Source organism: Nasonia vitripennis, chromosome 5, assembly GCF_009193385.2.
Source record: "Nasonia vitripennis strain AsymCx chromosome 5, Nvit_psr_1.1, whole genome shotgun sequence".
NCBI lineage: Eukaryota > Metazoa > Arthropoda > Insecta > Hymenoptera > Pteromalidae > Nasonia > Nasonia vitripennis.
Genome location: NC_045761.1, coordinates 8,277,140 through 8,292,511, shown reverse-complemented (window position 1 = coordinate 8,292,511; position 15,372 = coordinate 8,277,140). Strand labels below are relative to the sequence as shown.

The 15,372-nt window shown below is 40.2% G+C and overlaps 1 protein-coding gene across 5 annotated transcripts in view; it reads right to left on the bottom strand.

The window, feature by feature from the left end:
* Positions 1-130: 130 nt before the first annotated feature.
* LOC100119360 (solute carrier family 41 member 1) overlaps positions 131-15,372 on the bottom strand; it is a 20,111-nt gene continuing 4,869 nt past the window's right edge. The window contains exons 1-7 of one of the 5 annotated variants that reach the window (XM_032600110.1): positions 13,939-14,294; positions 9,359-9,520; positions 5,793-6,297; positions 5,532-5,711; positions 3,884-4,323; positions 3,579-3,799; positions 131-3,514 (exon numbers count right to left, since the gene is read on the bottom strand). In XM_032600110.1, the coding sequence (XP_032456001.1) occupies positions 3,174-3,514; positions 3,579-3,799; positions 3,884-4,323; positions 5,532-5,711; positions 5,793-6,182 (1,572 nt within the window). In that variant the 5' untranslated portion in view covers positions 6,183-6,297; positions 9,359-9,520; positions 13,939-14,294 and the 3' untranslated portion in view covers positions 131-3,173. Of the gene's footprint in view, positions 3,515-3,578; positions 3,800-3,883; positions 4,324-5,531; positions 5,712-5,792; positions 6,298-7,295; positions 7,531-9,358; positions 9,521-10,962; positions 11,041-13,938; positions 14,295-15,372 lie in introns of those variants that run through there. The other 4 variants (XM_016989357.3, XM_016989359.2, XM_016989358.3 and 1 more) reach the window with 4 other exon arrangements.

The window sequence follows — 15,372 nt, the reverse complement described above, 5'->3', positions numbered from 1 at the left end:
GACAGGTTGTTAGAATAAAACGTTGCTCATATTCTTTTTATATGTTTGCAAATAGTATTGTCCTTATTACAAACCAATTATAATGAGATGTGGCTTTTTTATGCTAAAACGAAATAAAAATAACACTTGATTTGAGGAACGTGCTGTTTTGTTGGTTTTTATTATCACTTGTATAAATATACACGAGATTCTACACATCATTATTTCAGTCCAATTTTACAAAATATGTGGATCTCATAGCTTTTATCTGTCTTTGAAATTATTTTGAAATCCAGTTTTGCCTGTTATTGTCTGGAAAGATGCAAAGTACAAATATACACCCGTTGAATTTAAATAAGATACATCGAAAGCTAAAAATGACACTTTAAATCTCACGATGAGTAACTGGAATGTTTTGTTAAATAAGTGTAAGCGTAAAAAGAGGAAGGAGGCTAATTTTCGCGTCTTAGGTAGAAAGGCATAACAATGAATATACAAATGTAAAAAACATTAACATTTAGTTATCGCATGTAAATAATCAAGAAAACGAAGGCTAAAGGATCACGATTGAATTAATTAATAAGCTGTGTTGTTCAAACCTTGCAAGCAATGAAATCGCTTGAATTTCATTTGTTTTTATAATAGTACCTATGTTCTGACCTCATTCGTAACAATTTCTGACAATCACGACAACCATGGATTTTTTACACTTATTAATTCGATCCATTGATCAAAATGTTTAGTGAAGCTTTTAAACCAATACGAAAAACGCATTTTTCTTTTTCGTATTACTTCGTTTTCTTTCTGGTGTCATTGTATGTAGCTAATCAAGTTTGAACAGTCAACGAAATATTGCACTTATACTCCTGAATAAATAATTTAATTCGTACAATCACTATTTTTTTAATACCCCAAGCTGCAATTTACATGATTGCACATAGAGCTGACGGCTTGTAGAATTTTGTACAAATGTATCGATATTGTTTATAAGCAAAATATGATTAATAAAGATAGAATATGCAGCAGACAAAGAATATTTCGCAATTCCAGTTTTAATTCTTAGAACTGATTTTTGTTTAGTTCTTTTACTATCCCCTTTGGGGGGTGGTACATTCGACTAATCGTCAACGTTACGCGTTAAATTCTTTCGTACTCTCCAAAACATTTACAAACTGGACTAAATATTAGCCTTTTCCAGTAATATATTTTTCTACTTTTCTAATATTTATAATATTTACATACACAATAGACATGATTATTTGGTTTCGTGACCAAAAAGAAAAAATATATTATATGCTTATTATTCATTTGTACATTCAACTAAAGCTATATAAAAGTCTAATTGACTATATCGAGTCCATGAAATCTTTCGGTCATTACTCTTACTGTACAACATTTGGCATTTTAAAAAGCAACTTCTTTGATTCTAAATGATAATTCTAGTTGAAGGTCGCAAAAGATGATGCGAATTTAAGTCTCTGCACATCCTTTCAGTTGCGCGAAAAAATTCCTCATTGAATCTCAGTGCAAGGACAACTAAAAATAAACTTTCTTTTTGGTATTAAATACATTACGAAGAAGTGCCACTGTATAAAAATATGTCAGAACTTCATTTCTTCATTTTCTGATCCTCCCATATAATTGTATATATTCTTTGTTTACGATTTCGTACATCAAAGAATGTGAATCTTCGTGTAAAGAAATTTTATCATTTTATAACGTAATTTGTACTCTCCGCTTCATTAGTTAACTTTTCTTGACAGCAGTTATAACGAAAAGTTTCAAATGCATCCCATAACGAAGTTAAATCCAAATAAGATATAAGCAAAATTAAAACCGATAAAATCATACGTTGTACTCGTTTCTACATTACACAACTATACACGTTTACTGCAATTTAATTAGTGCCTAACTATAGTCTCATTACATATTCACATTCTCTTGTATTACACGACATTTTTTTTTAATCTAAAGTATGCGTACTGGACTTTAGAGGCCGCAAATTTTGCGCTGCGCATACCGCTACACTATTATACTATAGAAAATAACTAATTATAGCAAAGACTTCCTCGTCTATCTATAATACTCACGACATTCGGGTCTGGGCATATTATTGTGGAACATGTAGATCAATTGAATTGTTAGTGGCAATAAATTATTATTATTTTTTTTTTTGTAAAAGATTCAACATTAAAAAAATGTTTTATTATATGTACAACGGAATCGCAACGAAACAACAACATTGTTGCATTAAATAATTTTCTCTCAAGATCACTGAATTTTCTTCGTTCACGCAGGAAAACTCGTCGAATAAAGATTCGCATTGTTTTTCGAAGTCAAATGAACTATCTAAATACTGCTGATAAACAAATTTTAAACATAATCATTTTCAATCTCGGTATACACGCTCATAACCGTCCACTGTGCCGAAGAGCAATATGTCTATTCTCAGGCGCATATTCGTTATACATAATACTCGATGTTTACGGTAAAAGGATTACAGAGCTGCGAAGATAATACAATAATCTAAACAACAGAGCTTCAACACAGAAATATACATAAATAAAATCCCGCGGAATGACGCGTATACAAACTATACGGTATCAACGACACAGAGAATGCAACTTTTGTACATAATACCTTCTATAGTTTGCGTGTGCATAGGTGTATAACAGTATTTTCAACTCGTCCGCAAAAGATACTGCGAGATAAGGTACTTTCTTCAGGGCTACAAACACGAGACGTCAGACAGCGCGTCCGCGCGTACCTACAATACGCAAGATGTTTGAGGGGAAAAAAAAAATGATCGTAACAATATATAATTCAATCATCGACGCCCAGTCCTGACGTGCTGCATACACATTACACATCCTGCACATGTAGCTACTCATCAGTTTGATAGTTCGGCGAAGGCATTTCGATTCTAATATTGTATATAGCTCACGTGCGCCATGGCTGTGGTTTTCCTCGCTCGATTCGTTCGACATCGGAGACAAACACCGAGTTTTCGATAGACTGCAGTCAGATCAAGAGGGAAAAGCAGAGCATCGCCGCACGCGACATCATCATCATCGTCGTCGTCGACAATCGCGGATTATAGTTTATATAATAACATTATATGCATATATACGTAAAAGTAATAAAATTAGTTATAATATATCAACACAATAGAGGGGGGAGGAGCAATGGGGGGATCAAGGCTTGATCGGTTCGCCGAATTCCTGATCGCCGACGAGGTAGAGAAACTGGAAGGCGACGGCGAGAAGACTGATGCCGAGCAAATCGCCCATCGCCGTGAGATAGGGTATGGCCGAGTTGTCCGGATCGATCTTTCGCTTCCACATCCAGTGGATCATTATGTAGGCGATGTAGAGCAGAGCCGCGACCTGTAACATCGCCGCGCACAGGTAGACAAAGACGAAGAGCGTGCTCATCGAAGTTTGACCCTCTTTCATGTAGTTTATCAGGTAGATGAAGATTACGTGTCCTGGAATCACCATGCTCATGAGGACGCGAGTCGTCCGCGCGTGCATTCCTGAAAATTCCAACGAGTTGAATAAAACATTAAAACTCGTTTCATAATATTTCGTTGATCATACCTTTTCCGAAGAAGCTGGCGATGGGGGTGATAAAGATGACGGGATGAGTGTGTCCGGGAGGTATGAGCAGAGTGCCGAGCTCGGCTTGTTTGTGCAGAGCCGTCGAAATCCTGCTGGCTTGGACGGCGACGAGGTTTCCGCCGACTCCGTTTATCACAGGCTGGAAGACGGTCAGGTTCTCGAAGCGCGAGACCATGAACTCGAGAATGAGGCCGCCACAGCTGCTCGCAATCGTCCTCGTTAATCACAACTCAATCGTCTCATAGAGAACAAATATCAGCATCGGAATCGACGTGCGAACGTACCTGCTAATGAGCATGGCGACGATAACGGGGGTCCATCCGAAGTAGAGCACGTCGTTGGTGTACTTGTTCTTCTTGGCGATCCAGACCCAGAGGGGGGTGACGAGTACGTAGCAAGCGATGACGAGAGGCGCGAGCCAGTCTTGTTTGTCGATGGACTCGTAGAGTATCGTGGAGATCCAGGAGAGCAGGGCGAGCGAGGTGATGTCGCCGAGACTCGCCGCGATGGGAGTGGCCACGTTGTCGGGGTTGATGTGACAGTGCCGGGAGAAGACGATTACCCCGGCGGTGATGAGACCCAGGACGAACGAGGCCAGCGATGCCGTTACCAGCGAGCTTGCGATCAGCAGGTAAGCGTGGTCCAGTGAGACTGTGCCGTTTCGGAACGCCCCCATCACGATCGCTACCACAGAGCCCAGGAAGCCCACCACTATCGCTTGGCACTGTTGGTTGGAACGGTTTTTGTTTGTTATTGTTGGACATTTTTCTTTTTTTTTATTATTATTATTATTCCGTGATTGGGAAAGCTTGTTTCTTAGAAAGCTCGATTCAGAAATTCAGTAATTTGAAAAATGTTAAAACTCGACGTTTCCTCCTCGCGAGTATAAATAGCTCCTTTCGAACGTTCCACCGGGATCCGCTTGTACACTTTTCAAGCAAGAGACTGAAATCGCTCAGTCAACACACGAGGCTCGTATAATTTATCATGACGCCGTTACAATACTCCGACCAATATTTGATAAAATGCAAACATTGCACTTCGCTTAACACGAGCTTTGACTTCGAGTGACGAAAATGAAAGTTCCTTCGACACACACACACACACACACTGTACAACAGATAACGCTAGTCTATCGTCTGCGTTAAATTTGATTTCTCTCGAGCTTTCAGAATAAGTAAATACAGCACATGCATAATGTGCTCCGGGAAAATATCGGCGAGAAGTCGTCGTCGCGAAAACTCTTATGATTTTCATTATAAAATAATGAAAATCATAAGAGTCTGCATAGTATGAGATAGAAAAAGGGGAAGATTTTTCAATGAGCCAGAGAGACGCCGGTAGCAATTTGACTTTATGATTATCACCGCGCTGGACGAATGATTTATTCATTTCATTATCGCGGAACGCCTAATGCCTCGTCTATTTTCTCATTGCGCCAGACGCGATGAGACGGAGAGTAGACTCCGGAGAATCATTTCTATAGCGTCGAATGCATTATAATATCAAGATCTCTTTTCTATCAAAGAGCAAGCTAGTGTAATAAAAGTATTGTGCATAACGGCTGATAAGAGATAAGCTCGATTAATAATTAATTAACTGCCTGACATTTGTTGCGCGTGTTAGAAGCTGACTGTATACGTCTTATTTACCCGCGCGCGCGAGAGAGATATAGGCACAAGTGTTGAGTAGATATATAGTTCCCGCAACATTTGGATGATGTTTCTATTACACGCGATAAGGAAGTTCCTATTTTATCTTTCTCAAAAGCCGCTCCGCACGCGTTATAATAGTTGTCGATTCAAAAGTACATGTGTATAACAATATCAAATGACCTTTATCGATGACGTTCTTGGTGGTCAGCGTTACGCAAGGTATATATATATAAATATATAAGAGCAACGAGATACGATTGAGATATCGTGAAATTACCTGTATCAAAACGAGATTTCCAACTATCATGTACCACTGCTGCTTCGGAGTGTCCATGTGACCGAGATTCGCTTGCGTGGACAGCCTCGACGCCAGCGTCATTTCCAGATTGCCCTTCAGGCCGAGAAGCGCCGGCACCAGTATCATCAGCTCGTTCACTTTTTCGAAAACGACCCAATACTATAAGCACACGCGGATCGACAGTTCAGTAAACTCGCAAATTCACCACAGAGTAAAAAGAAGCATAAATCTGCATAATACCTGGACCAAATCGAGGACGAGTCCAGCGCCGACCATACCGAAGCCGGCGATGAGGAAAGGTATGGAGACCTGCAGAGTGATGGCCACGTACGACTCGAGAGGCTCCTGCGTCTCGTCGTAGATCTTGCTCTCGGCGACGAGGTCGGGTAACCTGGTGGCGTTGCCCTCCTCGAGGAGGCTGACCGAGTCCTCGTTGTTGCCGGTGCCGACAGCAGTCGTGCTCACGTGGTGCAGAGCCGCGGCGCTGCCCGAACAACTGGGACAGCCGAGGAGTCCGCTGTTGGCCAGAGCCAGGGAGACGTGCGCCCCGACGTTCGACTCGGAGCAGGTGCGAGACCTGCCGCCCGTCGGGGTCATCCGCGCGATCTGCGGGTGCTGAGCTGCCGACATTCCGTAGATGAAACCCGCTGGGGGTGGACTTTGCTGCTGCTGCTGCTGCTGCTGCTGCTGCTGCTGGGGGTGTTTGCTGCAGGTGACCGGCAGCTGGGCCTCCTTACATTGCTCACTGGAAAAGGAAGATTTTTTTTTCTTGTATCAGGAGGAAAGCTTTTTTCTCGACGCAAGTAATCTTCTTTTATTGCTCCGAGTCGTTTGTGCGTGTGCACGGAACGATGTAATTGTGCTCGTTTGTGTAACGAGTTTCGAGATGCAATATACCGAGGGTATAATAAGAGATAATGGAGAGATGCCTCTTCTAAACGCTGACGAAAGTTTGAGGCTCGGTTTTTTTCTTCTTTGAAAAACGTTTCTTTTTGCTTTTTTTAATTAATTCTTTGATGATGAATATTCGATTAAAAACTGACGGATTTATATTCATATTTCGTTATTTTCCCACGGGTTTTCCTAAGCTTCAATCAAAACGATGCGCAATCAGATGGCTGAACTGGAATAATCTCTTACTGATAGACGTTCCCGCAAGCATAAAGATTCCACGCTTTATCAGTGTGTTTTAACGTTTTAATAACACACAGTGCGTGCGCGTTGTTATTATCGAGCAGGAAAGCGGCGCCTATTATGTTTGTTTAGAAACCTTTGAATTGTACGAAAAATAACATCAAAACTTCGAAGTTCGCGCCCTATTTGCCCCGCGAAAATATCAAAAGCTCCGAGAGGAAACGAAGGACAAGCCATATTGGCATTGCCATCTGCAGTCAAGCGTAAATTATCACGTGCGCGCGCGCGAGTTCGATTAATCTAAAAATACGAAATGAAATTAGCCGAAGCCTTTCATACACGAATCCACATCGGAGTCTCTCTCTCTCTATCTCTCTCTCTCTCTCTCTCTCTCTCTGTTTGCCGTGTGACAGCTCGCGGAAAATCTACGCTGCAAACAGAAAGAGAGTGAGAGACAGCGGATCACGTGCTCCAATACACGATCCGACCAGTACAGCGCCGTGTTTTATCTCTCGTCGTTGCAAAATATATTCGAGTTTCACGCACGTATCACACACAGAACTACTATATATATATATCGTATATATATATCGGCATTGTTTTATGTACTTGTCGAACTTGACACTGGCGAAATTGACTTGCGGTGTGGATGATGAGGCGACGAGCCGCGGCTGCTGTTGTACCGGAACTCCGCGCTGATGTACCTGGCCCTCTATCATCTTACGACTGAGGGCTCGCGGCTCCGCGTAGCTCGTTATCAACGAGCCGCGACGACAACGCTATTAACTCTGTGTACGCGTGTGTGGGTGCGTGGGTGACTCGATGTGTTCGTAGATCGGTGAGTCTATATGTTTCGGAACGATAAGAGAACACGCGACTCTCTCGGCGGTTCTGTATACGAGGATGACGAGCGGTGCACCTCGTCGGAGTTTGGATAAACGAGATGGTTGTGGCAATTGCGTAACTCGTGATTTTTTTCGATGTACGCGAGTGCTTCGTTCGAAACGATAAATATTTTTGATTTATCTTTTGATGTTGGGCCGCTTCAACGGGGATTACCGACGTTATATCCGCAACGAGCTTTCCATGCATCAGGTGTGCTAAATATACTGCGAGGTTAATTTTAGTTTGATGCATTATACGCAATGCGACGCGCATTTTTAATAATATGCGAGGAAAGCAAACAAAATGTCTTTGGGTCAACACTGTTACGTTCGACAGATGAATTGATGTAAGATTCAATTAAACTGTCAGTTATGTTCAAGGAGTTTCCAAATATTCCGAAGTACACACGATTATGGATTTGCACGCAGTTGTATACACATCTGAACTTGCTTAAAATTTGGATTTTTGAATGCTCGCAAGTTGAACTTGCAGGGGCGGTATGAAGAAACAATTTACTGCTCATCAATGATATTGTTATTGGTAAAATTATTGAGCAGTATTGTACAAGTTAGAAAAGCTTTTGCTAGAATGTTCACTTTAACTTATTTTCTTTCTGACAATACCTGTAATCAGTACCACCGTTGATCGAATACAAATATTGACACATAGATCAATATTATATGAATGGAAAATTTTTTGAAATTTTAGTATTCTAGTAAGAAGATTACAGTATAGCTAGAGCTGCAGTAAACTAATTGCAGTCGATAAGTTTCCTATAGGTTTAGTTTTGGCTTGAATTTGTACATCATTTTTATAGATAATCATTATCTTCAGACTACTAATGATACTAATATATAAGAAAGAAATGCAACACTTATGATGTAGCTCAAAAAAATTAATCTTTACAAGCCTAGAAGTACAATAACTATCAATAAAATATCAATGTTTATTTCGATTATCACCTTCGGTTTATCTGTGTTAATGCGATAATAATACATATGCGGGTATAGATTCGATCATAAAGCAAAATTGCATATTATAGTGAAGAAGTAATGTTGTAAAGAATAAATAAAAAAAAAGGTAGAATATAATATCAGGTCGGCAATGCAGTCGGTAACCCGTCTTTATAATTACCGAAGTAAACGATAAAACAGTGCGAGTATTTTTAAAATTTCCTCGCCATGTTATCGACGACCTTGCATCGTAAACCTGTTATGCAGATCTGCTTATCAATAATCCAAGTTTTTCCAGTTTTAGAGAGATGACTCGAATAGCAGTGTCGATTTGGAGCACGCAATTGTCCTCAAAAACATGGTGGTTTCAACAATCATCACCCCAACGATAGAAACACGGATAATCAACTGAATCTCTAAAAATCATCGAAAACGTAATGGTAATAAATCTTTCGTCATCCATTTTTTGCCCAAACGCAATTATTTTCTATCACACGTGTCACTGCTTCCCGGATACCTCAAGATCACGCACTTAATCCATATTAAAGTAACAACATATCAGGTATAACGACTCAATCGAACAAACAAATGCGCACTGGAAAAAAGATTATATCCATACATCGCTCTACACACCAAGACACATACACACGTGTAAGAATATATCCATCCGTAATCCATACAGCATAAATCATTGTCACGCGTTTGCGGCTTTTCCCGCGAGGAAAAACCGCAGGCGCCAATCGCGTCATCTCGCGCGATTGATCCACCGTAAAAAACGATGTTAGTATGCGCGGGGAGAACGAAAAAATAAACAAAGCTTCGCGACGTCTTTACCTGCGGCCGAGGAAACGATCATCGTTGACGGCGAGCTTGGCTTCGGCCAACTGGCGACGTACCAAGCTCCACAGAGTCTCTCTTCCACCGATCGCTGAGGCACGCGGAGGTGGTAGCTTCTCGCCCAGAAGCCTTGTCCTTTCGTCTATCGGTCTGATGAATCTGTGATGTATTTTTTTTTTTTGTTTTCGTACTGATGAGGAGTTTTTGTTTAATTATTGCTGCAGGGTGTATTCCCTCATTGTCTCGATTGTTTTCGTGTATCATTGACTTTCGTCGGATTGCGAAACAAGACGGTGGAAAGTAAGGGGAAAAAGAGCAAACCGAATGAGGTCTCCAAAACGATTCAAAAGCGCTATAACAGCATATGAATTGTGAATTCAGTTATAGCATGAACGGCCTATCAGCAGCTCACCCGAAAAGAGGCTGTTTTGGCGCAGATGGTACAGTTCTATATGTACATTATGCGCATAGATTGTGTTGAGGGAAGTAAGAAAGTGTCTATGCGCCACCTATTGTACCTGACCAGAGACTCGAGACAATGACGGGGAATATACCCTGCGCAATTTTGGTTTGACTTTTGGCTCGCGAAATGTGAGTGGTTTGTATTTTCAACTCTAGATGGCCTTTTGCTAATTCGAATTTACTTTTCGACTGAGAAGCCTTTAATAATATTTCCTAAGATCATTGTAGATGCGAAGGATCCAATCAAAAAATCATTCATCAATTTTCATAAGATCTCAATATACAGATAAAGTATAGTGAAGATATCTTGTTAAACAACAAATAACTAGATGTCTTTTCTACGATATCGTTCGGTCATCAAGGGACTAAAAATACTCTGTTCCATGTTTTATCAACGCACAATGACCGGAACGAATCGATTGCAAGTCGATGATACAGAAGCAATGACGTAGGTAGAGGAATGTAATCGGGCTGGGGATTTCTTGGATTCACTTTTTTCAATTAAACAGGAGAAATGGTTTTCACCTGGTTTATCGTATGATAAATTATTAATAAATTCGTGGACTTTAACAAAAAAGTTAATTTTAATTTGATTAATACACGCAAGCAAACGAGTTTGTAATTCAGCCGCATGGACAGCACGTGTCCCGCGAGAAGCTTGTCGATAATGGCTTTGAAAATGAGATTTTACGTGGGGGTGGATGTTTCGCATATTTACGGAATAATAGAAAAACAGTTTACAACGTTATATGTACCGGTATATAAGTAGTCGTGCGTCAATGGCAATAAGTATAGAATGAAAACTCGAACAATTTAGAAAACACTACAGTACTCTAGTTTTTTTTTGCGAATAAACGAATTAAAATCGTGTACACGAGGCATAAACTTCAAGCACTATAAACGTACGTAACGATGCATTTTCTCACAAGAGCATGCAGAGAAGACTGGAACATTCGTCGATAAGAAAATCACGATCTTTCGCGCAATCTACAGTCGTATAACAATTAGATCTCAATAACACAATCTTCGATAGGGGTGAATCCCAAAATGAATGACAAAGCCCGACACCAAAGAAAAAAAAAATGATCACCAGCACTATTCAATAGCACAAGTCAAATTAGAAAAACTCAGATACTTGCGCACACATGATGATTTCCGTTCTCCCACGAGTGCGTGAATTAGTCTACTGTCTCTCTGTCAATAAAGCGATTGAAACAATGCCGCGCGCGCGAAGCCTGACGAGGATATACAATAATGAATTATCGCCAATAATTTATCTGTCGCGTTATCACTATCCGTTTGGCTGGTGTGCACACAGCTCGATCGACCGAGTCTCAAGCGGAAATTTCGAACCGAGAAAGAGAGAGAGAGAGAACACACCCACTCAAGCTTGAATTTTCTCGAAATCGCTTGCGCGTATATGGGCCTGATGAGATACTCGGAGAAGTCGCTTTGAAGTATATTACATCGGTTCTTTAGTTCGTTTACTCGATGTTTGTAGAACAAAGTCTGTAGTGATACACGGGATGCACTCTGGTTTACTGATGAATTTCATCCCGCCCCGAGGATATCGATTTTGCAAGCTTCGTATCTGGGACGTTAATTTAAGGATTTATACTTCCTGTGCATGTTACGTGGTATTTTTAGATTAAAAATAACAAGGACACGTCGTGTTTTACCCAAGCTCATTTCATTAAGTATACTGTATAGAGGGATACAGCTTTGTTGAATTTCATGTCCGTCGGACATTTGGAAATAAGTTATTTCAACTGCTTTTTTGTTTTTAATAGAACAGGAATTTTTAAGAATACCGGTGACTCTAGTATGCATCACAATCTATGAGATCATGGCGAGCGTTGTTCATAAATCATCCGATTTACGAGCCTTTAGAAAAAAAGCTTGCACGCATGGCGTTAATTGCCTGCCGTTGATTAGGCAGATCGTCCACCTAATTATACTTACATTCCTCCGTATGAAGTGTTTGAAATATTAGAATAATGATCGCACGTTATGTTCTCGCTCATTTATTAGTGTAAAAACGAAGACAAATTATCGATACACCGATACTCGTGTTGATTGCGACTATACGTTATTTTTTTGCCTTCTTACAAGCGGACACGCGCGCGATTGTGATTCATCTATAATGGGAGTGAATTACGCCAAACCATGTTTCAATTCAAAGAGTTGCATTAAAAAATATTTGTTTGGGTTGCATTATAAACCGAATCGAAACTAGATATCTTCCGATAATACGTGTAAATATCGTGTTTATGCGCATCGTATTTAAATTCGTTATCTATGGAAAAGACAAATCACGATCATCACTCTCAAGCATAAGCTTCTAACAATCGATTAATATTATTATTATATTATTCGTCAAGTCATGATAACCATAAGCTTCGAATGAAATTCTATACATCTTGAATAATAAGGTGGACGCGGATTACGCAACCGATCATTATTACGTTTTTGTAACAAGTTATATAATTAAATAATTAAACAAGCTGATTTCAAGGCAATTCGATTGCTAATTTTATTACGGGACAGTCAAACTAACAAATAAAAGTATAGCTCCCAGCAGATACCTGTACAGTACAGTCAGACGCGAATGCATGGGTACTTTCACTCTCAGTAAAATCCTAAAGTACAAAAACGCGCGAAAAGCAATCAAAGTTTAAAATCTAATCCTTGAATGTCGAACAACCGAAAGCCAGCAAAGCTCTTTCCAAGCGAAGCCTTGTAATATTCGCAAGCTCGATAAAGCTCTCACACCTGAATAATGTACACAAATGCAAACAAGCAAACTCCCGCAGGACTCCATTGAAAATGACGTCAGGATTTTGCCGAGTAAACTCCGATGCAGTTCGCGGAAGGCGACTGTATTATACCTATACCATATGCGCCGTGCAGATACGGGTGGGAGAGATGGGAGTCAAGGTCACGGTCACGGCTTTTCGCTTCGCCGCGCGAGCTAACGCGCGAGTATGTAAGCACACGCGAATTTGAATTAATTAGCCAAGTACGTTTGTTTGTTTTATGCGTCTGGGAAAAAGTGTAGTGCATCCTACGCTTCTATGCTTTTGTTTGGTTTTCCACGATTTTGAAGCTGTACGTGTGTGGTGCACTTGAAAGTTCGTATTTGCACTGATGCGTTTTTAATGGTTCTCGATGAAATGGAATTTGTTTAGGTAGATACGATGTGGTTGGGAGTGTGAGTTAGTTATACTTGTATCTGTCTCTTTTAAGAAAAATTTAATTTGTGAATCATTTTATTTCAACCAGTATGCAGTAGATTAAGCTGTGTAATCGTTCTCCCTTAATTGCTTTCATTATGTTTAGAAGATAAAGATTTATTGAATGTGAGCAGGATAAAAAAAAGGATTGTATAATTGAAAGTATAATGGAGGTTTGAAAAATTCCAAGAATAACATTTGACTAATAACCGACGTGTAAATTACAAGTCAATATACCTAGCCACTTAATGACTGATATTTCTCAGTGAGCTCAGCACAAAGTGAGATCCCACACGTTCTATTTTGGAAGCGAGCCATATCGTTATATCGAGAATTTTCTCAAGTTTTTCATCAGCTTCGAAAGTGATCGTATAGGAATTTGAATATTATTATCGAGTAGTTCATGGACACACTGTTATATTGCACGGGTTCAGATAAATTTTCAAGCATCACGAAAAATTTGCTCCACTCTTACTACAATTAACTATTAAGCATAATTAATCTCTTGTAATCATCCTATTGTTCATTGAACTATCGAGTGTACTGAAATGAATAAAAAATAAACTATCCAAAGTTACGTGAATTGTGCAACACATGTAGCTATAGGTAAACCTCCTACCTTCCCACCCAAAAAATGTGCCTACACTATAAATAAAAAAAAATCGCTCTCACACCTTTCTTATCAAACCCGCCATCTAAAAGGCGCTCGTCAAAGAGCTCAAAATATCAACGTACACGTTACGTTACAAAGCCTCGTCTATTTTTCAAACCTCACGTCCATGCACCCCCAGTACACAACAATAAAAAATCGAAAAACATAGTACAATACACCCACGCACACAGAGAGAATAAGGTCATCACCTGCATATCGAGCCCATTTACCTGTTAATTAATCGCGCTTCTATCGCTCCTCTGCGCGCTCTCCCCTCTCTGCCGTTGATAATAGGTCGATGCAACTTCGCAGCTGCAACCCCTCCGCCCACGCGCTCTATATATAATACTGTGGATTACAGCTGTCCTTTGAAACTATCCCTCTCGCTTCCTTCGAAACCAAAACCAGCGGTAATCGCAGCACGAGAAGGAGAAGAAGAAGAAGATAAAGGCACAGGGAAGCGCGAATAATCCCGACTGCTCATATTATTATTTATCACTTATAGATATCTGCACGGCTTGCGGTTGCGGAGGGACCGCATAGGGCCGTCTTACGGCTCTGGCGCTTACATGGCGACTGAGTCGCGCCGGCCACCTCTTTGGCTTCTTATAGCGCAGCCGGTGCTCTCTGGGAGCGTATCAACTGCGCTCGGGGGGGAAACGGATACACTTTACACACAGGCGCGGATTTATCGATCTCTAGAGCGCGACGATGCTCTCACCGGCGTATAGCACGTGGCCGCGCGCGCGCGCATATGGGAACTGAACTACCCTCTGTATGTGTGTCTATGAGACGTTGTGCCGTTGCACGCGAAGCCGACCCATAAGATGATCGTTGAGTAATTGGGGGTAATTATTTCGTGATGGACGTTCATGTTGGGCAGATGGAATGGGTGTAGGTGTATACCTTCGCGAGGTTTCGACCGGAGGTTGTTTGTAGGTATGACTGGCTGGATGTGTTTTTTTTTTAGTTTGGAGTTGAACGTGAATTAATGACGCTTATGTGTTTGTTTGCGCGCGGCTGTCGTCGATGTTAATTTATTTTATGGCTGATTTTTACGTAGAAACGCGTAATTTATTTCGTTGATAATTCGCTCTGATTCACGCGAGTCACTTGCGACCATGTGCGCGGTGAATGTTTATAAGAGTTATGGTCGGCATTTTTGTAATGTTTTATGGTTAGAACGTAAGAGCAACGTTTTACTACAAAAGTGAAAGATTCTCCTGTTATTGTTCAAGATTACTTTTTTTTTTTAAATCAGTGTCGATATAAAAATATGTGCTTTTTTTCAAATTATGCAAAGTGCTACTTGTTTTATGCCGTTTCAGTAGACTTTGTTCATACATTTTATTTAATGTCATGGATGTAAAGTAGAGTTGCATAAATTATCTATAAAAAATATTGCCTATTGCCTGTCGAGGATCGTCGACTAAATCCTTTATAATCGCATACAATTATATTGAATCTATTAATAAATTCTCATTTAAACTACATAATTCCATTCATAAATGAAATATTCATTCTTCCCCGAAATTCAAGTAAAAAGCATCTTTGAATAAAAAACGAGCAAGCTTTGACTGAATTAAAATTACTGTTTCCAGGGAGCGAGCAAGTGGCATCGATCGATGTAGAGTCGGACGGGATGAAATACATTGATGGAAGAG